General features: G+C 48.9%; 1 protein-coding gene across 1 annotated transcript in view; it reads left to right on the top strand.

The window, feature by feature from the left end:
• Nucleotides 1-26,640, top strand: part of DOCK3 (dedicator of cytokinesis 3) — a 394,022-nt gene that overhangs the window by 235,046 nt on the left and 132,336 nt on the right. Inside the window, exons 15-22 of the mRNA XM_088459078.1 lie at nucleotides 7,791-7,915; nucleotides 8,703-8,865; nucleotides 12,601-12,707; nucleotides 12,778-12,949; nucleotides 16,963-17,060; nucleotides 17,554-17,637; nucleotides 20,429-20,529; nucleotides 20,866-20,947. Coding sequence (XP_088315204.1) covers nucleotides 7,791-7,915; nucleotides 8,703-8,865; nucleotides 12,601-12,707; nucleotides 12,778-12,949; nucleotides 16,963-17,060; nucleotides 17,554-17,637; nucleotides 20,429-20,529; nucleotides 20,866-20,947 — 932 coding nt within the window. The remainder of the gene's footprint in view (nucleotides 1-7,790; nucleotides 7,916-8,702; nucleotides 8,866-12,600; nucleotides 12,708-12,777; nucleotides 12,950-16,962; nucleotides 17,061-17,553; nucleotides 17,638-20,428; nucleotides 20,530-20,865; nucleotides 20,948-26,640) is intronic.

A 26,640-nucleotide genomic window follows, 5' to 3' on the forward strand; every position in this document is an offset into this window, starting at 1 on the left:
TCACCAACACTCACACACTCTCACCAACACTCACGCACTCACTAACACTCACATATTCTTACCAACACTCACACATTCTCACTAATACTCACACACTCTCACCAACATTCACACACTCTCACCAACACTCATCATCTTTCACCAACACTCACACATTCTCACTAACACTCACACACTCTCACCAACACTCACACACACACCAACAGTCACACATTCTCACCAACACTCACACATTCTCACTAACACTCACACACTCTCACCAACACTCATACACTCTCACCAACATTCAAACATTCTCACCAACACTTGCACACTCTCACCAACACTCACACATTCTCACCAACACTCACACACTCTCAACAACACTCACACACTCTCACCAACACTCACACACTCACTAACACTCACACATTCTCAACAACGCTTACACATTCTCACCAACACTCACACACTCTCACTAACACTCACACACTTTCACCAACACTGACACACTCTCACCAACACTCACACATTCTCACCAACGCTTACACATTCTCACCAACACTCACACACTCTCACTAACACTCACACACTTTCACCAACATTCACACACTCTCACCAACACTCACACATTCTCACCAACACTCACACATTCTCACCAACACTCATCATCTTTCACCAACACTCACACACTCTCACTAACATTCACACATTCTCACCAACACTCACACACTCTCACTAACACTCACATATTCTCACCAACACTCACACATTCTCACAAACACTCACACACTCTCACCAACATTCACACACTCTCACCAACACTCATCATCTTTCACCAACACTCACACACTCTCATTAACATTCATACACTCTCACCAACACTCATCATCTTTCACCAACACTCACACACTCACTAACACTCACATATTCTCACCAACACTCACACACTCTCACTAACATTCACACACTCTCACCAACACTCACACATTCTCACTAACACTCACACAATCTCACTAACATTCACACATTCTCACCAACACTCACACATTCTCACCAACACTCACACATTCTCACTAACATTCACACTAACATTCACACACTCTCACCAACATTCACACACTCTCACCAACACTCATCATCTTTCACCAACACTCACACACTCTCACTAACATTCACACACTCTCACCAACACTCATCATCTTTCACCAACACTCACACACTCTCACCAATACTCCTCATCTTTCACCAACACTCACACACTCTCACTAACACTCACATATTCTCACCAACACTCACACACTCTCACCAACATTCACACACTCTCACCAACACTCATCATCTTTCACCAACACTCACACCCTCTCACTAACATTCACACATTCTCACCAACACTCACACACTCTCACTAACACTCACATATTCTCACCAACACTCACACATTCTCACTAACACTCTCACCAACATTCACACACTCTCACCAACACTCATCATCTTTCACCAACACTCACACATTCTCACCAACATTCACACATTCTCACCAACACTCACACACTCTCACTAACACTCACATATTCTTACCAACACTCACACACTCTCACTAACATTCATACACTCTCACCAACACTCATCATCTTTCACCAACACTCACACACTCTCACTAATACTCACATATTCTCACCAACACTCACACACTCTCACCAACACTCACACATTCTCACTAACACTCACACAATCTCACTAACACTCACACACTCTCGCCAACACTCACACGCACACACACCAACATTCACACATTCTCACCAACACTCACATTCTCACTAACACTCACACACTCTCACTAACATTCACACACTCTCACCAACACTCACACACATGCTCACACACTTTCACCATTACTCACACACTCTCACATTCACACACTCTCACCAACACTCACACATTCTCACCAACATTCCCACACCCTCACCATTACTCATACACTCTCACCAACACTCAGACATTCTCACAAACACTCACACATTCTCAACAACACTCATATACCCTCACTAACATTCACACATTCTCACCAACACTCACACACTCTCACCAACACTCACACACACACACCGACATTCACTCATTCTCACCAACACTCACACATTCTCACTAACACTCACACACTCTCACCAACACTCACACACACACACCAACAGTCACACATTCTCACCAACACTCACACATTCTCACTAACACTCGCACACTCTCACCAACACTCATACACTCTCACCAACATTCAAACATTCTCACCAACACTTGCACATTCTCACCAACACTCACACCTTCTCACCAACACTCACACTCTCACCAACACTCACACACTCTCACCAGCACTCACTCACTCTCACTAACACTCACACATTCTCAACAACGCTTACACATTCTCACCAACACTCACACACTCTCACTAACACTCATACACTTTCACCAACACTGACACACTCTCACCAACACTCACACATTCTCACCAACGCTTACACATTCTCACCAACACTAACACACTCTCACTAACACTCAAACACTTTCACCAACACTGACACACTCTCACCAACACTCACACACATGCTCACACACTTTCACCATTACTCACACACTCTCACATTCACACACTCTCACCAACACTCACACATTCTCACCAACACTCCCACACTTTCACCAACACTCACACATTCTCACCAACACTCACACACTCACCATTACTCATACACTCTCCCCAACACTCACACACTCTCACCAACACTCACACTCTCTCACCAACACTCATATACTCTCATTAACATTCACACATTCTCACCAACACTCACACATTCTCACTAACATTCACACACTCTCACCAACACTCACACATTCTCACCAACACTCACACATTCTCACCAACACTCACACACTCTCACCAACACTCATTATCTTTCACCAAAACTCACACGCTCTCACTAACATTCACACATTCTCACCAACACTCACGCACTCACTAACACTCACATATTCTCACCAACACTCACACATTCTCACTAATACTCACACACTCTCACCAACATTCACACACTCTCACCAACATTCACACACTCTCACCAACACTCATCATCTTTCACCAACGCTCACACATTCTCACCAACATTCACACATTCTCACCAACACTCACGCACTCTCACTAACACTCACATATTCTCACGTACACTCACACACTCTCACTAACATTCATACACTCTCACCAGCACTGATCATCTTTCACCAACACTCACACACTCACTAACACTCACATATTCTCACCAACACTCACACACTCACTAACATTCACACACTCTCACCAACACTCACACATTCTCACTAACACTCACACACTCTCACCAACACTCACACACACACACATACCAACAGTCACACATTCTCACCAACACTCACACATTCTCACTAACACTCACACACTCTCACCAACACTCATACACTCTCACCAACATTCAAACATTCTCACCAACACTTGCACACTCTCACCAACACTCACACATTCTCACCAACACTCACACACTCTCAACAACACTCACACACTCTCACCAACACTCACACACTCACTAACACTCACACATTCTCAACAACGCTTACACATTCTCACCAACACTCACACACTCTCACTAACACTCACACACTTTCACCAACACTGACACACTCTCACCAACACTCACACATTCTCACCAACGCTTACACATTCTCACCAACACTCACACACTTTCACAAACACTCACACACTTTCACCAACACTGACACACTCTCACCAACACTCACACACATGCTCACACACTTTCACATTCACACTCTCACCAACACTCACACATTCTCACCAACATTCCCACACCCTCACCATTACTCATACACTCTCACCAACACTCAGACATTCTCACAAACACTCACACATTCTCAACAACACGCATATACCCTCACTAACATTCACACATTCTCACCAACACTCACACACTCTCACTAACACTCACACACACACACCAACATTCACACATTCTCACCAACACTCACACATTCTCACCAACACTCACACATTCTCACTAACACTCACACACTCTCACCAACATTCAAACATTCTCACCAACACTCACACACATTCTCACCAACACTCACACATTCTCACCAACACTCACACTCTCACCAACACTCACACACTCACTCACTCTCACTAACACTCACACATTCTCAACAACGCTTACACATTCTCACCAACACTCACACATTCTCACTAACACTCACACACTCTCACCAACACTCACACACACACACCAACAGTCACACATTCTCACCAACACTCACACATTCTCACTAACACTCGCACACTCTCACCAACACTCACACACTCTCACCAACATTCAAACATTCTCACCAACACTCACACACATTCTCACCAACACTCACACATTCTCACCAACACTCACACTCTCACCAACACTCACACACTCTCACCAACACTCACTCACTCTCACTAACACTCACACATTCTCAACAACGCTTACACATTCTCACCAACACTCACACACTCTCACTAACAATCACACACATGCTCACACACTTTCACCATTACTCACACACTCTCACATTCACACACTCTCACCAACACTCACACATTCTCACCAACACTTCCGCACTCTCACCAACACTCACATATTCTCACCAACACTCACACACTCTCACCAACATTCACACACTCTCACTAACACTCACATATTCTTACCAACACTCACACACTCTCACCAACACTCACACACTCTCACCAACACTCATCATCTTTCACCAACACTCACGCATTCTCACCAACATTCACACATTCTCACCAACACTCACACACTCTCACTAACATTCACACTCTCTCACCAACACTCATACATTCTCACTAACACTCTCACACTCTCACTAACACTCACATATTCTCACCAACACTCACACACTCTCACTAACACTCACACACTTTCACCAACATTGACACACTCTCACCAACACTCTCACACATGCTCACACCCTTTCACCATTACTCACACACTCTCACATTCACACACTCTCACCAACTTTCACACATTCTCACCAACATTCCCACACTCTCACCATTACTCATACACTCTCACCAACACTCACACACTCACCATTACTCATGCACTCTCACCAACACTCACACACTCACCATTACTCATGCACTCTCACCAACACTCACACACTCTCACCAACACTCACACATTCTCACCAACACTCATATACTCTCACTAACATTCACACATTCTCACCAACACTCACACATTCTCACTAACATTCACACACTCTCACCAACACTCACACATTCTCACTAAACTCACACACTCTCACACATTTTCACAACACTCATACACTCTCACTAACATTCACACACTTTCACTTCCAGTTACACACACTCTCACCATTACTCAAACATTCTCACTAACATACACACAAATACTCACTCACTCTCACTGCCAGTTACACACACTCAGTCTCTCATGCACTCTCAGCAGCACTCGCTCTCACACTCACACACTCTGACTACCAGTTACACACACTCTCACCATTACTTATATATTCTCACCAACACTCACACATTCTCACTAACATTCACACACACTCTCTCTACCAGTTACACACACTCATGCACTCACTCATACTCACACATTCTCACTAACATACACACACTCTCACTACCAGTTAATACACACTCATACACTCACTCATACATTCTCACTAACATACACACATTCTCACTACCAGTTACACACACTCTCACAGTCTCTCATACACTCTCAGCAGCACTCGCTCTCACACTCACTCACTCATACATTCTCACCAACACTCACACACTCTCACTACCAGTTACACACACTCACGCAGTTTCTCATACACTATCAGCAGCACTCGCTCTCACTCACTCATACATTTACGCCAACTCTCACACATTCTCACTAATATTCACACACTCTCACTACCAGTTACACACACTCACACAGTCTCTCAAACACTCTGAGCAGCACTCGCTCTCACACACACTCATAAACTCACTCATACATTCTCGCCAACACTTACACATTCTCACTAACATTCACACACTCTCACTACCAGTTACACACACTTACACAGTCTCTCATACACTCTCAGCAGCACTCGCTCTCACACACACTCACTCACTCACACATTCTCACCAACACTCACACATTCTCACCAACACTCTCACTACCAGTTACACACACTTACACAGTCTCTCATACACTCTCAGCAGCACTCGCTCTCACACACACTCACTCACTCATACATTCTCACCAACACTCACACATTCTCACCAACACTCTCACTACCAGTTACACACACTCATGCAGTCTCTCATACACTCTCAGCAGCACTCGCTCTCACACTCACTCACTCATACATTCTCACCAACACTCACTACCAGTTACACACACTCACGCAGTCTCTCATACACTCTCAGCAGCACTCGCTCTCACACTCACTCACTCATACATTCTCACCAACACTCACACACTCTCACTACCAGTTATACACACTCATGCAGTCTCTCATACACTCTCAACAGCACTCGCTCTCACACAAACTCACTCACTCATACATTCTCACCAACACTCACACATTCTCACCAACACTCTCACTACCAGTTACACACACTCACACAGTCTCTCATACACTCTCAGCAGCACTCGCTCTCACACACACTCACTCACTCATACATTCTCACCAACACTCTCACTACCAGTTACACACACTAATGCAGTCTCTCATACACTCTCAGCAGCACTCGCTCTCACACACACTCACTCACTCATACATTCTCACAAACACTCACACATTCTCACCAACACTCTCACTACCAGTTACACACACTCATGCAGTCTCTCATACACTCTCAGCAGCACTCGCTCTCACACACACTCACTCACTCATACATTCTCACAAACACTCACACATTCTCACCAACACTCTCACTACCAGTTACACACACTCATGCAGTCTCTCATACACTCTCAGCAGCACTCGCTCTCACACACACTCACTCACTCATACATTCTCACAAACACTCACACACATACTCACACACTCTCATTACCAGTTACACACACTCATGCAGTCTCTCATACACTCTCAGCAGCACTCGCTCTCACACACACTCACTCACTCATACATTCTCACCAACACTCACACATTCTCACCAACACTCTCACTACCAGTTACACACACTCACGCAGTCTCTCATACACTCTCAGCAGCACTCGCTCTCACACTCACTCATAAACTCACTCATACATTCTCGCCAACACTCACACACTCTCACCAACACTCACACACATACTCACACACTCTCATTACCAGTTACACACATTCACACATACACTTTCACCAACACTCGCTGTCACACACACACATTCTCACCAACACTATCACATACATAGACGTACACACACATTCATACACTTATTCTCACCACCCCTTACTCATACACATTCCTGCAATCGCGCTCACACACTCACACAACCTCACACGTACACACCATCTCTCATACACTCATTGCACATGGGGTGGGGGGAGGGGGCAATTGCGCAAGCGTCAGTGTGGCATTACTTGGTGATTTCTTGCTCAGTAGTTTTGCTCTACAGCCTGGGCAGAACTCATTAGGGCAGTAATGTTCTGCAGATGCCCCGGGATGCTTTGCCAGGTTCAGATGCTCTGCAGATTTCTTACTGTGTAACATATGATTGTCCTCACAGGGGACGTGCGAAATGATCTCTATGTGACTCTGGAAAGGGGCGACTTTGAGAGAGGAGGGAAGAGCGTGCAGAAGAACATCGAGGTCACCATGCACGTATTGTACGCAGACGGAGAGAACCTGAGGGTGAGCGGATCGGGACCTTTATATGAGTCGCAGGCACATGCTGTACTGTGGGAAACATTTATTAATGTTTTGTCACAACGATGAATCGGTGGATCTTTGGCTCTGCGCAGAAATACTGCAGTCCGGTGATTCTCTCCCTCCTTGGTACAGCACCAAGCACAGGTGTCACCCTCGCTTTTCAGCATTATATAATTCTACGCTGTGTACGTAGAATAAATAACAAAAGACACTGGGCCTGATTCAGAGCCGAACACTCTGACCAGAGCGCTCGCTCTGAATCAGGGCCCTCCTCCATGAAAATGGAGCGTCCTCCTGGACGCTCGCATAGCTGTGGGTGACCACCCACAGCTTATGCGAGCGTCCATGATGATGGTCGCGATGGTCAAGACCATCGCGACCATCGGGCTTGCGACGGAGACCCTGCGGTAGGGTCTCGCTGCCGCAAGCCCTGGAGTGATTTTGGCTCTATCCGGGTCTCGCGCATGCGCACGACGGAGCTCCCTCCGTCGTGCGCATGCGCAGTGGGGCAACATCGACCCGCTTGCGAGCGTCCTGCGCTCGCGAGCGGGTCTGAATGACCCCCACTGTGATAATGGCTTTATGTTAGTCACAGCGCTCTGTTATACCATATAGTGATACGCGCTGATGTAAGCGCACCTATTTTATACTAAGCTCATTGTTAGAATGATGTAAGAAAATACTGGGTGATGGTCACGATATATTGTAATAAGGGCTGTAGGAATGCCAGCTCCGGCTAATGCATGAAAATGTATCTGTGTCCCTACAGGACTGCGTCAGCCTGGGTACCGGAGAACCGCCACGCACGCAGTATCACTCCTTTGTCCTCTATCACAACAACAGCCCCCGCTGGGGGGAGCTCATCAAACTGCCCATCCCTATCGACAGGTTCCGGGGGTCTCATCTACGCTTCGAGTTCAGACACTGCTCCAGTATGTCATGGGGGACACAATAATATGCAGCACAACACAGGGTGATACCCCCTCTCTCCCGGGCAGTCTGTGGCAACACTGGTAGTAATGCGGCGTTTGTAGGGCAGTCGTTAGAATACTGAGGTACTATTGGTGTAAGGTCAGACAGCTCTGGGGTATTTTTAAGGAAAGATAGACAGGTCTGGGGTATTTCGGGGCAACACAGAAGACATCTCTGGGGTATTTGGGAGCAAACAAAAGACAGCTCTGGCGTATTTTGGGGCAAACACAGAAGACATCTCTGGGGTATTTCGGGGCAACACAGAAGACAGCTCTGGGGTATTTCAGGGTAAACACAGAAGACATCTCTGGGGTATTTTGGGGCAAACACAAGACATCTCTGGGGTATTTCGGGGCAACACAGAAGACATCTCTGGGGTATTTCGGGGCAACACAGAAGACAGCTCTGGGGTATTTCGGGGTAAACAGAGAAGATAGCTTTGGGGTATTTCAGGGTAAACACAGAAGACATCTCTGGGGTATTTTGGGGCAACACAGAAGACAGCTCTGGGGTATTTCGGGGTAAACAGAGAAGATAGCTTTGGGGTATTTCAGGGTAAACACAGAAGACATCTCTGGGGTATTTCGGGGCAACACAGAAGACAGCTCTGGGGTATTTCGGGGCGACACAGAAGACATCTCTGGGGTATTTCGGGGCAACACAGAAGACAGCTCTGGGGTATTTCGGGGTAAACAGAGAAGATAGCTTTGGGGTATTTCAGGGTAAACACAGAAGACATCTCTGGGGTATTTCGGGGCAACACAGAAGACAGCTCTGGGGTATTTTGGGGGCAACACAGAAGACATCTCTGGGGTATTTTGGGGTAAAGACAAGCAATGCTGCGGTGTTTGTGGGATAAGGGTGAGATGGGGAGGCCGGCTGCCTGTAAGTCATTAACAGCCCTGTGCTCAGGAGATTGGAGGACTCCCAACCACCCAGGTGTCCGTTCCACACACCCCCTCCCGCAGGTGCCTAATGCCCTCCTGTGGGTGTCTGATGCCCCCCGCGAGTGTACGATCTTTATGGGGCCTATTTATCATTGAAGGCTGTATGGCCTCCAATGATGAAGTATTGAACTCGCTGTGAGGGATAGATTTACACCGTAGCAATTCAACATTGCTCCAGCGAGGGGACAACTACTCCAGCTGTCCCCTCGGTTAGTGTCGCAGCTACAGATGTAGCTGTGTTACTTACCTCCTCCCCGTCGGCCCGACTACGCATGCATGACCCAAAGTCACGTATGCGCACAGCCGCCGGGGAGGTAGTGAGCAGGCGGCGGAGGGATCCACTCTAATTCCTCTTCGCATCCCTAGAACGATCCGTGAACAAGCACCGTCTCAAGATGACGCTTGTTCTCAGCAGTTTTAGGAGTTTACTGAATACTAAGGGGGTCCTACCAGACCCCTGATGATGAATGGCCCAGTAACTTAAATATGCGGAAACTAGTGTTTCCCCATGGTTACCGGGCCATTTATCGTTTCATGTATAGACCCATATATCTCACCACTCTCTCTCTCTATTTCATTATCACTGCTCTCTCTCTCTCTCTCTCTATTTCATTATCACTGCTCTCTCTCTCTCATTATCACTGTCTCTCTCTCATTATCACTGCTCTCTCTCTCATTATCACTGCTGCTCTCTCTCTCATTATCACTGCTCTCTCTCCCTCTCATTATCACTGTCTCTCTCTCTCATTATCACTGTCTCTCTCTCTCTCATTATCACTGCTCTCTCTCTCTATTTCATTATCACTGCTCTCTCTCTCTCATTATCACTATCTCTGTCTCTATCACTGTCTCTCTCTCTCTCTCTCTCATTATCACTGTCTCTCTCTTTATCACTGTCTCTCTCTCTCATTATCACTGTCTCTCTCTCTCTCATTATCACTGTCTCTCTCTTTATCACTGTCTCTCTCTTTATCACTGTCTCTCTCTCTCTCATTATCACTGTCTCTCTCTCTCATTATCACTGCTCTCTCTCTCTATTTCATTATCACTGCTCTCTCTCTCTCATTATCACTATCTCTGTCTCTCTCATTATCACTGTCTCTCTCTCATTATCACTGTCTCTCTCTCTCTTTATCACTGTCTCTCTCTCTCTCATTATCACTGTCTCTCTCTCTCTCATTATCACTGTCTCTCTCTCTCATTATCACTGCTCTCTCTCTCTATTTCATTATCACTGCTCTCTCTCTCTCATTATCACTATCTCTGTCTCTCTCATTATCACTGTCTCTCTCTCATTATCACTGTCTCTCTCTCTCTTTATCACTGTCTCTCTCTCTCTCATTATCACTGTCTCTCTCTCTCTCATTATCACTGCTCTCTCTCTCTCATTATCACCACTCTCTCTCTCATTATCACTGTCTCTCTCTCTCTCTCTCTCTCTCTCATTATCACTGCTCTCTCTCTCTCTCTCATTATCACTGCTCTGTCTCTCTCGTTATCACCACTCTCTCTCTCTCATTATCACTGCTATGTCTCTCTCATTATCACTGTCTCTCTCTCTCTCTCTCTCTCATTATCACTGCTCTCTCTCTCATCACTGTCTCTCTCTCTCTCTCTCATTATCACTGCTCTCTCTCTCTCATTATCACTGCGCTCTCTCTCTCTCATTATCACCACTCTCTCTCTCTCTCTCTCATTATCACTGCTCTCTCTCTCTCTCATTATCACTGTCTCTCTCTCTCTTTCATTATCACTGCTCTCTCTCTCTCATTATCACTGCTCTCTCTCTCTCATTATCACTGCTCTCTCTCTCTCATTATCACTGTCTCTCTCTCTCTCTCATTATCACTGTCTCTCTCTCTCTCTCTCATTATCACTGTCACTCTCTCATTATCACTGCTCTCTCTCTCTCTCATTATCACTGCTCTCTCTCTCATTATCACTGCTCTCTCTCTCTCGCTTTGTCTCTCTCTCTTTTTATCACTGTCTCTCTCTCATTATCACTGTCTCTCTCTCATTATCACTGCTCTCTCTCTCTCGCTTTGTCTCTCTCTCTCTTTATCACTGTCTCTCTCTCATTATCACTGTCTCTCTCTCATTATCACTGTCTCTCTCTCTCATTATCACCACTCTCTCTCTCATTATCACTGCTCTCTCTCTCTCTCATTATCACTGTCTCTCTCTCTCTCTCTCTTTATCACTGCTCTCTCTCATTATCACTGCTCTCTCTCTCTCTCTCTCTCTCTCTCTCATTATCACTGCTCTCTCTCTCTCATTATCACTGCTCTCTCTCTCTCTCTCATTATCACTGCTCTCTCTCTCTCTCTCATTATCACTGCTCTCTCTCTCTCTCTCATTATCACTGCTCTCTCTCTCATTATCACCGCTCTCTCTCTCTCATTATCACTGCTCTCTCTCTCTCTCTCTCATTATCACTGCTCTCTCTCTCATTATCACTGCTCTGTCTCTCTCTCATTATCACTGTCTCTCTCTCATTATCACTGTCTCTCTCTCTCTCTCTCTCTCTCTCATTATCACTGTCTCTCTCTCTCTCTCTCTCTCTCTCTCATTATCACTGTCTCTCTCTCTCTTATTATCACTGTCTCTCTCTCTCATTATCACTGTCTCTCTCTCTCTCATTATCACTGTCTCTCTCTCTCTCTCTCTCATTATCACTGTCTCTCTCATTATCACTGTCTCTCTCTCTCTTTACCACTGTTGTTCATTCTGCCCTTCTCCCTGTTTCAGCAAAGGATAAGGGAGAGAAGAAGCTCTTTGGATTCTCCTTTACTCCTCTGATGAGAGACGATGGGACGACCCTGTCTGATGATATACACGAGCTGTATGTCTACAAGGTACAGAGTAATCCAGCAGTGACCTTGTGCCGCTCCCCCTCCCCAGACTGTGACATGTGTCTCTCTGCAGTGTGATGAGAACAGCACCTTCAACAACCACGCACTGTACCTGGGTCTCCCCTGCTGTAAGGATGACCTGAGTGGCTGCCCTAACATCCCCTCCAGTCTGATCTTCCAGCGCAGCCCCAAAGAGACGTTCTGTGTCTCCACGCAGCTCTCCTCAACTAAGCTCACACAGAACGGTACTGTGCCCGCAGCTCTGCGCACACCTCTCCTTACTCATTACACAGAGTGGTACTGTGCCCGCAGCACTGCCCACACCTCTCCTTATACATTACACAGAGTGGTAATGTGCCCGCAGCACTGCCCACACCTCTCCTTATACATTACACAGAGTGGTACTGTGCCCGCAGCTCTGCCCACACCTCTCCTTACTCATTACACAGAGTGGTAATGTGCCCGCAGCTCTGCCCACACCTCTCCTTATACATTACACAGAACGGTACTGTGCCCGCAGCACTGCCCACACCTCTCCTTATTCATTACACAGAGTGGTACTGTGCCCACAGCACTGCCCACACCTCTCCATACTCATTACACAGAACGGTACTGTGCCCGCAGCTCTCCATACTCATTACAGAGTTATGCTGTGCCCGCAGCACTGCCCACACCTCTCCTTATACATTACACAGAGTGGTACTGTGCCCGCAGCACTACCCACACCTCTCCTTACTCATTACACAGAGTGGTACTGTGCCCGCAGCTCTCCATACTCATTACACAGAGTGATACTGTGCCCGCAGCTCTCCATACTCATTACACAGAGTTATGCTGTGCCCGCAGCACTGCCCACACTTCTCCTTATACATTACACAGAGAGGTACTGTGCCCACAGCACTGCCCACACCTCTCCTTATATATTACACAGAGTGGTACTGTGCCCGCAGCACTGCCCACACCTCTCCTTATACATTACACAGAGTGGTACTGTGCTCGCATAACTACCCACACCTCTCCTTACTCATTACAGAGTGGTACTGTGCCCACAGCACTGCCCACACCTCTCCTTACTCATTACACAGAGTGGTACTGTGCCCACAGCACTGCCAACACCTCTCCATACTCATTACACAGAGTGGTACTGTGCCCGCAGCACTACCCACACCTCTCCTTATACATTACACAGAGTGGTACTGTGCCCGCAGCACTGCCCACACCTCTCCTTATATATTACACAGAGTGGTACTGTGCCCGCAGTACTACCCACACCTCTCCTTATTCATTACACAGAGTGGTACTGTGCCCACAGCACTGCCCACACCTCTCCTTATTCATTACACAGAGTGGTACTGTGCCCACAGCACTGCCCACACCTCTACTTATTCATTACACAGAGTTGTACTGTGCCCGCAGCACTGCCCACACCTCCTTATACATTACACAGAGTGGTACTGTGCCCGCAGCACTGCCCACACCTCTCCTTATATATTACACAGAGTGGTACTGTGCCCGCAGCACTGCCCACACCTCTCCTTACTCATTACACAGAGTGGTACTGTGCCCACACCTCTCCTTATATATTACACAGAGTTGTACTGTGCCCGCAGCACTGCCCACACCTCTCCTTACTCATTACACAGAGTGGTACTGTGCCCACAGCATTGCCCACACCTCTCCTTATTCATTACACAGAGTGGTACTGTGCCCGAAGCATTGCCCACACCTCTCCTTATACATTACACAGAGTGGTACTGTGCCCACAGCACTGCCCACACCTCTCCTTACTGATTACACAGAGTGGTACTGTGCCCACAGCTCTGCCCGCACCTCTCCTTAATCATTACACAGAGTTGTACTGTGCCCGCAGCACTGCCCACACTTCTCCTTACTCATTACACAGAGTGGTACTGTGCCCGCAGCACTGCCCACACCTCTCCTTACTCATTACACAGAGTGGTACTGTACCCGCAGCACTGCCCACACCTCTCCTTATACATTACACAGAGTGGTACTGTGCCCGCAGCTCTGCCCACACCTCTCCTTAATCATTACACAGAGTTGTACTGTGCCTGCAGCACTGCCCACACCTCTCCTTACTCATTACACAGAGTGGTACTGTACCCGCAGCACTGCCCACACCTCTCCTTATACATTACACAGAGTGGTACTGTGCCCGCAGCACTGCCCACACCTCTCCTTACTCATTACACAGAGTGGTACTGTGCCCACAGCACTGCCCACACCTCTCCATACTCATTACACAGAGTGGTACTGTGCCCACAGCACTGCCCACACCTCTCCTTATACATTACACAGAGTGGTACTGTGCCCGCAGCACTGCCCACACCTCTCCTTATACCTTACACAGAGTGGTACTGTGCCCACAGCACTGCCCACACCTCTCCTTACTCATTACACAGAGTGGTAATGTGCCCACAGCACTGCCCACACCTCTCCTTACTCATTACACAGAGTGGTAATGTGCCCACAGCACTGCCCACACCTCTCCTTATTCATTACACAGAGTGGTACTGTGCCCACAGCACTGCCCACACCTCTCCTTACTCATTACACAGAGTGGTACTGTGCCCACAGCACTGCCCACACCTCTCCTTATACATTACACAGAGTTGTAATGTGCCCACAGCACTGCCCACACCTCTCCTTACTCATTACACAGAGTGGTAATGTGCCCACAGCACTGCCCACACCTCTCCTTATTCATTACACAGAGTGGTAATGTACCCGCAGCACTGCCCACACCTCTCCTTACTCATTACACAGAGTGGTACTGTGCCCGAAGCATTGCCCACACCTCTCCTTATTAATTACACAGAGTGGTACTGTGCCCACAGCTCTGCCCACACCTCTCCTTACTCATTACACAGAGTGGTACTGTGCCCACAGCACTGCCCACACCTCTCCTTATACATTACACAGAGTGGTAATGTGCCCACAGCACTGCCCACACCTCTCCTTACTCATTACACAGAGTGGTAATGTGCCCACAGCACTGCCCACACCTCTCCTTATTCATTACACAGAGTGGTACTGTGCCCACAGCACTGCCCACACCTCTCCTTACTCATTACACAGAGTGGTAATGTGCCCACAGCACTGCCCACACCTCTCCTTACTCATTACACAGAGTGGTAATGTGCCCACAGCACTGCCCACACCTCTCCTTATTCATTACACAGAGTGGTACTGTGCCCACAGCACTGCCCACACCTCTCCTTACTCATTACACAGAGTGGTACTGTGCCCACAGCACTGCCCACACCTCTCCTTATACATTACACAGAGTTGTAATGTGCCCACAGCACTGCCCACACCTCTCCTTACTCATTACACAGAGTGGTAATGTGCCCACAGCACTGCCCACACCTCTCCTTATTCATTACACAGAGTGGTAATGTACCCGCAGCACTGCCCACACCTCTCCTTACTCATTACACAGAGTGGTACTGTGCCCGAAGCATTGCCCACACCTCTCCTTATTAATTACACAGAGTGGTACTGTGCCCACAGCTCTGCCCACACCTCTCCTTACTCATTACACAGAGTGGTACTGTGCCCACAGCACTGCCCACACCTCTCCTTATACATTACACAGAGTGGTAATGTGCCCACAGCACTGCCCACACCTCTCCTTACTCATTACACAGAGTGGTAATGTGCCCACAGCACTGCCCACACCTCTCCTTATTCATTACACAGAGTGGTAATGTACCCGCAGCACTGCCCACACCTCTCCTTATTCATTACACAGAGTGGTACTGTGCCCGAAGCATTGCCCACACATCTCCTTATACATTACACAGAGTGGTAATGTACCCGCAGCACTACCCACACATCTCCTTACTCATTACACAGAGTGGTACTGTGCCCGCAGCACTGCCCATACCTCTCCTTATACATTACACAGAGTGGTATTGTGCCCGTAGCACTGCCCACACATCTCCTTATACATTACACAGAGTGGTACTGTGCCCGAAGCTCTGCCCACACCTCTCCTTATACATTACACAGAGTGGTACTGTGCCCGAAGCATTGCCCACACCTCTCCTTATACATTACACAGAGTGGTACTGTGCCCGAAGCATTGCCCACACCTCTCAGAGTGGTACTGTTATAGAAATACGCTGTTATCCTCACATGCAGGCACAATTACACAGCCGCAATTTATACAATAATATGTTAATACGTTTCTTCCTATTCTACGTCAAACGATCTCACACTTTTCAACCAACAGTTGACCTCCTGGCTCTTTTGAAGTGGAAAGCCCACCCTGACCGGATCCTGGATATCCTTGGCCGTCTTCGGCACGTGAGCGGGGAAGAGATTGTGAAGGTGAGAAAGTGATATCTGAGAGAGGAACCTGTAAGGTAATGGTGACATCATTACTACTATCAGGGAAAGCACCACTTACCCTCAGACTGTGGCGGAGCCTCCCTTAGTATATCCCCCAGGTCACCTGCGCAGGTTGTGCAGATGCTGCTGATGGGACAACAAATCCGAGTCCTGTGTCTCATCCATTCCGCAGTTCTGCATTCTCTGTGTGCTGTGATCTGGGGGATGCCTGGGGCGCTGGCGAGAGAGTCACTAGCAGTGTACATGGGAGGGTATGCTGGACAGAAGTCAGGGGGTCGTCATCCTCCCTAAATACTGGGCAGATAAAGTACACTGTGCTCTGCATGTTCTGGAGCTCAGTATACTGCGTTACGTTCTTTGTGTGATAGTCCAGATGAGAATTTTATTATTTATAAATATACTGTGAGAATAAAACAAATCCAAATTGTCGTCAGGGTGTAGGAGATGTGTAATGTCCCTGTGTACCTCTAAGTTCCTGCAGGACATCCTGGACACGCTGTTTGTCATCCTGGACGATAACACCGAGAAGTACGGTCTGCTGGTCTTTCAGTCACTGGTAAGGAAGTCCTGTTGCTCCAGTGTTCTTCTTTATTACATCCATGTTATAAATGCTACAAGGTCTCTGTGTCTGTCTGACAACGTCACTGAGTATTCTGTGCACATAATATGTAATTCTATGAGATAAACAATAATACAAAATGTTACAGTGTTCCAGCAATCCACCCAAACCAGTGATTCTACTGACGTCTACCGCCCACAGGAAGGTTCTCCTCACACCTGCCGGCAGTGTGTATATGAGACAGGAGCTAGGAGAGCGTGCATGGACTGCGGCAGATATAGGGGGACTCTCCTCACACCTGCCTGCAGTGTATATATGAGGCAGGAGCTAGGAGAGCGTGCATGGACTGCGGCAGATATAGGGGGTCTCTCCTCACACCTGCCGGCAGTGTGTATATGAGGCAGGAGCTAGGAGAGCGTGCATGGACTGCGGCAGATATAGGGGGTCTCTCCTCACACCTGCCAGCAGTGTGTATATGAGACAGGAGCTAGGAGAGCGTGCATGGACTGCGGCAGATATAGGGGGACTCTCCTCACACCTGCCGGCAGTGTGTATATGAGACTGGAGCTAGGAGAGCGTGCATGGACTGCGGCAGATATAGGGGGTCTCTCCTCACACCTGCCGGCAGTGTGTATATGAGGCAGGAGCTAGGAGAGCGTGCATGGACTGCGGCAGATATAGGGGGTCTCTCCTCACACCTGCCGGCAGTGTGTATATGAGACAGGAGCTAGGAGAGTGTGCATGGACTGTGGCAGATATAGGGGGTCTCTCCTCACACCTGCCGGCAGTGTGTATATGAGACAGGAGCTAGGAGAGCGTGCATGGACTGCGGCAGATATAGGGGGTCTCTCCTCACACCTGCCGGCAGTGTGTATATGAGGCAGGAGCTAGGAGAGCGTGCATGGACTGTGGCAGATATAGGGGTCTCTCCTCACACCTGCCGGCAGTGTGTATATGAGACAGGAGCTAGGAGAGCGTGCATGGACTGCGGCAGATATAGGGGGTCTCTCCTCACACCTGCCGGCAGTGTGTATATGAGACAGGAGCTAGGAGAGCGTCCATGGACTGTGGCAGATATAGGGGGTCTCTCCTCACACCTGCCGGCTGTGTGTATATGAGACTGGAGCTAGGAGAGCGTGCATGGACTGCGGCAGATATAGGGGGTCTCTCCTCACACCTGCCGGCAGTGTGTATATGAGGCAGGAGCTAGGAGAGCGTACATGGACTGCGGCAGATATAGGGGGACTCTCCTCACACCTGCCGGCAGTGTGTATATGAGACAGGAGCTAGGAGAGTGTGCATGGACTGCGGCAGATATAGGGGGTCTCTCCTCACACCTGCCGGCAGTGTGTATATGAGACAGGAGCTAGGAGAGCGTGCATGGACTGCGGCAGATATAGGGGGACTCTCCTCACACCTGCCGGAAGTGTGTATATGAGACAGGAGCTAGGAGAGCGTGCATGGACTGCGGCAGATATAGGGGGTCTCTCCTCACACCTGCCGGCAGTGTATATGAGACAGGAGCTAGGAGAGCGTGCATGGACTGCGGCAGATATAGGGGGTCTCTCCTCACACCTGCCGATTCCCTCTCTTTCCATGCCGGCAGTGCGCTGTACATAATTATTACACTGCCAGCAGGAGAGTGATCCTGCCTTGTGGCCTCATTGGCTGCATTACATACAGTAATAGTATGTATTATTATTATTATTAGAATTATTATTATTATTATTATTAGAATTTCACCTAAAACAGATTATTTTGTATTTTTGGTCTAAATAAGCCATTAATGTACAGTGTGAATATTGTGTACATCTTTTATGTATTATTTAATGGGCCTAATGTCTGTCTAGGCTATGCCCCTGCAAACTTCCTTCACTGGGTGCCTGCCAGGACACAGCCTGTTACCACCTTCCTTTGCATCTGTAACTCAGTGTCTGACAAGACACAGCCCCCTGCCAACTCCCCTTACAGCTCTCACTGACTGCCCGACAATACACAGCCTCATGTCTCTTCCCCTCACAGCTCTCACTGACAGCCTGATAAGACACAGCCCTCTGCCTTTCCCCTCTCAGCTCTCACTAGCTGTCTGACAGGACAAAGCCATCGCCAATCACAGATCTCACTGGTTGCTTGAAAGGACATAGCCTCCTTCCACCTCTCCCTATAGCTCTCACTGGCTGCCCGACAGGACACAGACCCCTACCATCTCCCCTCACAGATCTAACTGGCTGCCTGACAAGACGCAGCCACCTCCCCTCATAGCTGGATGGTAACACATCTAATCCCTCCCAAATCCCACCTCCCTGACAGCGGACACGTATCTTTCTCCTCCCCTCGCAACCCCGATCCTACCTTCAGCTGCTCTGCAAGTCACTCTCAGAAGGCTGGTAGGTCAGACACATGTCTGTTTGCACCTAGCCGAGTCTATGAAGTTCCTCTGCGCTAGTTGGCAGCTTTTTAGGGCTGATGTAAGAACGCATTGTAGAGACAACCAGACGTCGATAACATCAATAGCCGGATATTGATATTACATCGATTTATTGGCCGAAAAGATAATTACACTGATTGTACTTAATTCAAAAAAAGAGGAGGGAAGAGAGATAAGACGGGGAGACTGGATATAGAATATTCTGCCCTTTCGACACATGTCCAGCCATTCTATATACTGTAGTACAGCCTCTATTATACCATAGTCCTATGTTATATGTGCAGTCTGTGTTTCCATGTGAACGATCTCCTCGGCCTGATGTGTCATGTACTAGATCTAAGCTGTCTTCCTCCTGCACAGGTCTTCATCATAAATCTCCTCCGGGACAGTAAATATTTCCATTTTCGGCCAGTGTTGGACACGTACATACAGAAACACTTTGCTGGTGCCCTGGCATATAGGTGAGTAGGTGAATCGGAAGCGCACTGGGACGGCTGATTGTGCTTTGTGGGAGCAATGTCCGGGTGGGTAGAACATGACTGTCCCTGGCAGGTTCTTAGTGAAATTTGGGACCCAGACGGGACTTTAGTGGAATTAGGCGCCTTACCTGGTTTGTAGAAGATACTTGGCTGCACTTATGTTATAAGATTCCAGAATCCTGCCTTGAGGGTGAGCTCCGGGCCAGGAACATTGTGGGTGTATGCCATGTGTCATCGAGTCCCGGGGGATGGAAAGATGGTCTCATGCAATGTTTATTAGAAGGGTTTCTGGACTATCATTTGCTGTCTCTTTTTCAGAGAACTGATCCGATGTTTGAAGTGGTACATGGAGCGTTCGGCAGATCTGGTCAGGCAGGACCACATCCAGGAAGCCATGAGGGTGCGTCAGAGTGCTGGGGGGCAGAAGGGAGGGGATTTATGCGGCAGACAAAGGGCTATGACACAGAGGGAGGGTGTGATTACCCCAGCGCAGTCTTCAGAGGCCCTGTATAAATAATGTCACAACCACTGCTCTTCTCATACACCCCTGATCTCTGCCACACACCCCTAATCACATCATAGACCCCTGATCTCCATCATATACCCCTGATCTCCATCACCCCTCCTGATCTGCGTCACATACCCCTAATCACGTCATAGACCCCTAATCACGTCATAGACCCCTGATCTCCATCATACACCCCTGATCTCCATCATACACCCGTGATCTCCGTTATACACCCCTGATCTCTGCCACACACCCCAATCACGTCATAGACCCCTGATCTCCATCATACACCCCTGATCTCCATCACCCCCCCTGATCTCCATCACCCCTCCTGATCTCCGTCACACACCCCTAATCACGTCATAGACCCCTGATCTCCATCATACACCCCTAATCACGTCATAGACCTCTGATCTCCATCATACACCCCTGATCTCCGTCACACACCCCTAATCACGTTATAGACTCCGGATCATACACCCCTGATCTGTGTCACACACCCCTAATCACGTCATAGACCCCTGATCTCCATCATACACCCCTGATCACATCACACACTCCTGATCTCCGTCATACACCCCTGATCTCCATCATACACCCCTGATCTCTGTCACACACCCCTGATCTCCGTCATACACCCCTAATCACGTTATAGACTCCGGATCATACACCCCTGATCTGTGTCACACACCCCTAATCATGTCATAGACCCTGATCTCCATCATACACCCCTGATCTCCGTCACACACTCGTAATCACGTCATACACCCCTGATCTCCGTCATACACCCCTAATCACGTTATAGACCCCTGATCACCAGATCATACACCCTGATCTCCGGATCATACACCCTGATCTCCGTCACACATCCCTGATCACGTCATAGACCCCTGATCTCCATCATACACCCCTGATCTCCATCATACACCCCTGGTCTCCATCATACACCCCTGATCTCCATCACCCCTCCTGATCTCCGTCACACACCCCTAATCACATCACACACTCCTGATCTCTGTCACACACCCCTAATCACGTCATAGACCCCTGATCACCGGATCATACACCCTGATCTCCGGATCATACACCCTGATCTCCATCATACACCCCTGATCTCCGTCACACACTCGTAATCACGTCATACACCCCTGATCTCCGTCATACACCCCTAATCACGTTATAGACCCCTGATCACCGGATCATACACCCTGATCTCCGGATCATACACCCTGATCTCCGTCACACATCCCTGATCACGTCATAGACCCCTGATCTCCATCATACACCCCTGATCTCCATCATACACCCCTGATCTCCATCACCCCTCCTGATCTCCGTCACACACCCCTAATCACGTCATAGACCTCTGATCTCCATCATACACTCCTGATCTCTCACACACCCCTAATCACGTCACACACTCCTGATCTCCATCATACACCCCTAATCACGTTATAGACCCCTGATCTCCATCATACACCCCTGATCTCTGTCACACAGCCCTGATCTCCGTCATACACCCCTAATCACGTTATAGACTCCGGATCATACACCCCTGATCTGTGTCACACACCCCTAATCACGTCATAGACCCCTGATCTCCAACATACACCCCTGATCTCCGTCACCTCCCCTGATCTCCATCATACACCCCTGATCTCCGTCACACACTCGTAATCACGTCATACACCCCTGATTTCCGTCATACACCCCTAATCACGTTATAGACCCCTGATCACCGGATCATACACCCTGATCTCCGGATCATACACCCTGATCTCCGTCACACATCCCTGATCACATCATAGACCCCTGATCTCCATCATACACCCCTGATCTCCATCATACACCCCTGATCTCCGTCACACATCCCTGATCTCTGTCATACACCCCTGATCTCCATCATACATCCCTGATCTCCGTCACACATCCCTGATCTCCATCATACACCCCTGATCTCCGTCACACATCCCTGATCTCTGTCATACACCCCTGATCTCCATCACACATCCCTGATCTCCGTCACACATCCCTGATCTCCGTCATACACCCCTGATCTCCATCATACACCCCTGATCTCCATCATACACCCCTGATCTCCGTCACACATCCCTGATCTCTGTCATAAACCCCTGATCTCCATCATACATCCCTGATCTCCGTCACACATCCCTGATCTCCGTCATACACCCCTGATCTCTGTCAAACACCCCTGATCTCCGTCACACACCCCTGATCTCCGTCACACACCCCTGATCTCTGTCACACACCCCTGATCTCCGTTACACACCCCTGATCTCCGTCACACACCCCTGATCTCCGTCACACACCCCTGATCTCTGTCATACACCCCTGATCTCCGTCATATACCCCTGATCTCTGTCACACAGCCCTGATCTCTGTCATACACCCCTAATCACGTTATAGACTCCGGATCATACACCCCTGATCTGTGCCACACACCCCTAATCACGTCATAGACCCTGATCTCCATCATACACCCCTGATCTCCATCACCCCCCCTGATCTCTGTCATACACCCTGATCTCCGTCATACACCCCTGATCTCCGTCATACACCCTGATCTCCGTCATACACCCCTGATCTCCGTCATACACCCCTGATCTCTGTCATACACCCCTGATCTCTGTCAAACACCCCTGATCTCTGTCATACACCCTGATCTCCGTCATACACCCCTGATCTCTGTCACACACCCCTGATCTCCGTCACACATCCCTGATCTCTGTCACACACCCCTGATCTCTCTTACACCCCTGATCTCTCTTACACCCCTGATCTCTGTCATACACCCCTGATCTCTGTCATACACCCCTGATCTCTGTCAAACACCCCTGATCTCCGTCACACACCCCTGATCTCTGTCATACACCCCTGATCTCTGTCATACACCCCTGATCTCCGTCACACACCCCTGATCTCTGTCACACACCCCTGATCTCTCACACCCCTGATCTCTCTTACACCCCTGATCTCTGTCATACACCCCTGATCTCTGTCATACACCCCTGATCTCCGTCACACACCCCTGATCTCTGTCATACACCCCTGATCTCTGTCATACACCCCTGATCTCTGTCATACACCCCTGATCTCCGTCACACATCCCTGATCTCCGTCATACACCCCTAATCACATCATACACCCTTGATCTCTCTCAAACACCCCTGATCTCTGTCATACACCCCTGATCTCTGTCATACACCCCTGATCTCCGTCACACATCCCTGATCTCCGTCAGACACCACTGATCTCTGTCAAACACCCCTGATCTCCGTCACACACCCCTGATCTCCGTCACACACCCCTGATCTCCGTCACACACCCCTGATCTCCGTCACACACCCCTGATCTCTGTCAAACACCCCTGATCTCTGTCAAACACCCCTGATCTCTGTCATACACCCCTGATCTCCGTCACACACCCCTGATCTCCGTCACACACCCCTGATCTCTGTCACACACCCCTGATCTCCGTCACATACCCCTGATCTCCGTCACACACCCCTGATCTCCGTTACACACCCCTGATCTCTGTCACACAGCCCTGATCTCCGTCACACACCCCTGATCTCTCTTACACCCCTGATCTCTCTTACACCCCTGATCTCTGTCATACACCCCTGATCTCTGTCATACACCCCTGATCTCTGTCATACACCCCTGATCTCCGTCACACACCCCTGATCTCTGTCATACACCCCTGATCTCTGTCATACACCCCTGATCTCTGTCACACACCCCTGATCTCCGTCACACACCCCTGATCTCCGTCACACACCCCTGATCTCTCTTACACCCCTGATCTCTCTTACACCCCTGATCTCTGTCATACACCTCTGATCTCCGTCATACACCCCTGATCTCCGTCACACACCCCTGATCTCCGTCACACACCCCTGATCTCTGTCATACACCCCTGATCTCTGTCATACACCCCTGATCTCTGTCATACACCCCTGATCTCTGTCACACATCCCTGATCTCCGTCATACACCCCTAATCACATCATACACCCTTGATCTCTGTCATACACCCCTGATCTCTGTCATACACCCTGATCGCTGTCATACACCCTGATCTCCGTCATACACCCCTGATCTCCGTCATACACCCCTGATCTCTGTCATACACCCCTGATCTCTGTCAAACACCCCTGATCTCTGTCATACACCCTGATCTCCGTCATACACCCCTGATCTCTGTCACACACCCCTGATCTCCGTCACACATCCCTGATCTCTGTCACACACCCCTGATCTCTCTTACACCCCTGATCTCTCTTACACCCCTGATCTCTGTCATACACCCCTGATCTCTGTCATACACCCCTGATCTCTGTCAAACACCCCTGATCTGTGTCACACACCCCTGATCTCTGTCATACACCCCTGATCTCCGTCACACACCCCTGATCTCTGTCACACACCCCTGATCTCTCTTACACCCCTGATCTCTCTTACACCCCTGATCTCTGTCATACACCCCTGATCTCTCTTACACCCCTGATCTCTGTCATACACCCCTGATCTCTGTCATACACCCCTGATCTCCGTCACACATCCCTGATCTCCGTCATACACCCCTAATCACATCATACACCCTTGATCTCTCTCAAACACCCCTGATCTCTGTCATACACCCCTGATCTCTGTCATACACCCCTGATCTCCGTCACACATCCCTGATCTCCGTCAGACACCACTGATCTCCGTCAGACACCCCTGATCTCCGTCACACACCCCTGATCTCCGTCACACACCCCTGATCTCCGTCACACACCCCTGATCTCTGTCAAACACCCCTGATCTCTGTCAAACACCCCTGATCTCTGTCATACACCCCTGATCTCTGTCACACACCCCTGATCTCCGTCACACACCCCTGATCTCCGTCACACACCCCTGATCTCTGTCACACACCCCTGATCTCCGTCACATACCCCTGATCTCCGTCACACACCCCTGATCTCCGTTACACACCCCTGATCTCTGTCACACAGCCCTGATCTCCGTCACACACCCCTGATCTCTCTTACACCCCTGATCTCTGTCATACACCCCTGATCTCTGTCATACACCCCTGATCTCTGTCATACACCCCTGATCTCCGTCACACACCCCTGATCTCTGTCATACACCCCTGATCTCTGTCATACACCCCTGATCTCTGTCACACACCCCTGATCTCCGTCACACACCCCTGATCTCCGTCACACACCCCTGATCTCTCTTACACCCCTGATCTCTCTTACACCCCTGATCTCTGTCACACATCCCTGATCTCCGTCATACACCCCTGATCTCCGTCACACACCCCTGATCTCTGTCACACACCCCTGATCTCTCTTACACCCCTGATCTCTGTCATACACCCCTGATCTCCGTCATACACCCCTGATCTCCGTCACACACCCCTGATCTCCGTCACACACCCCTGATCTCTGTCATACACCCCTGATCTCTGTCATACACCCTGATCTCCGTCATACACCCCTGATCTCCGTCATACACCCCTGATCTCCGTCATACACCCCTGATCTCCGTCACACACCCCTGATCTCT

Source organism: Taudactylus pleione, unplaced genomic scaffold (genome assembly GCF_031769625.1).
Source record: "Taudactylus pleione unplaced genomic scaffold, aTauple2 ptg000893l, whole genome shotgun sequence".
Taxonomy (NCBI): Eukaryota; Metazoa; Chordata; class Amphibia; order Anura; family Myobatrachidae; genus Taudactylus; species Taudactylus pleione.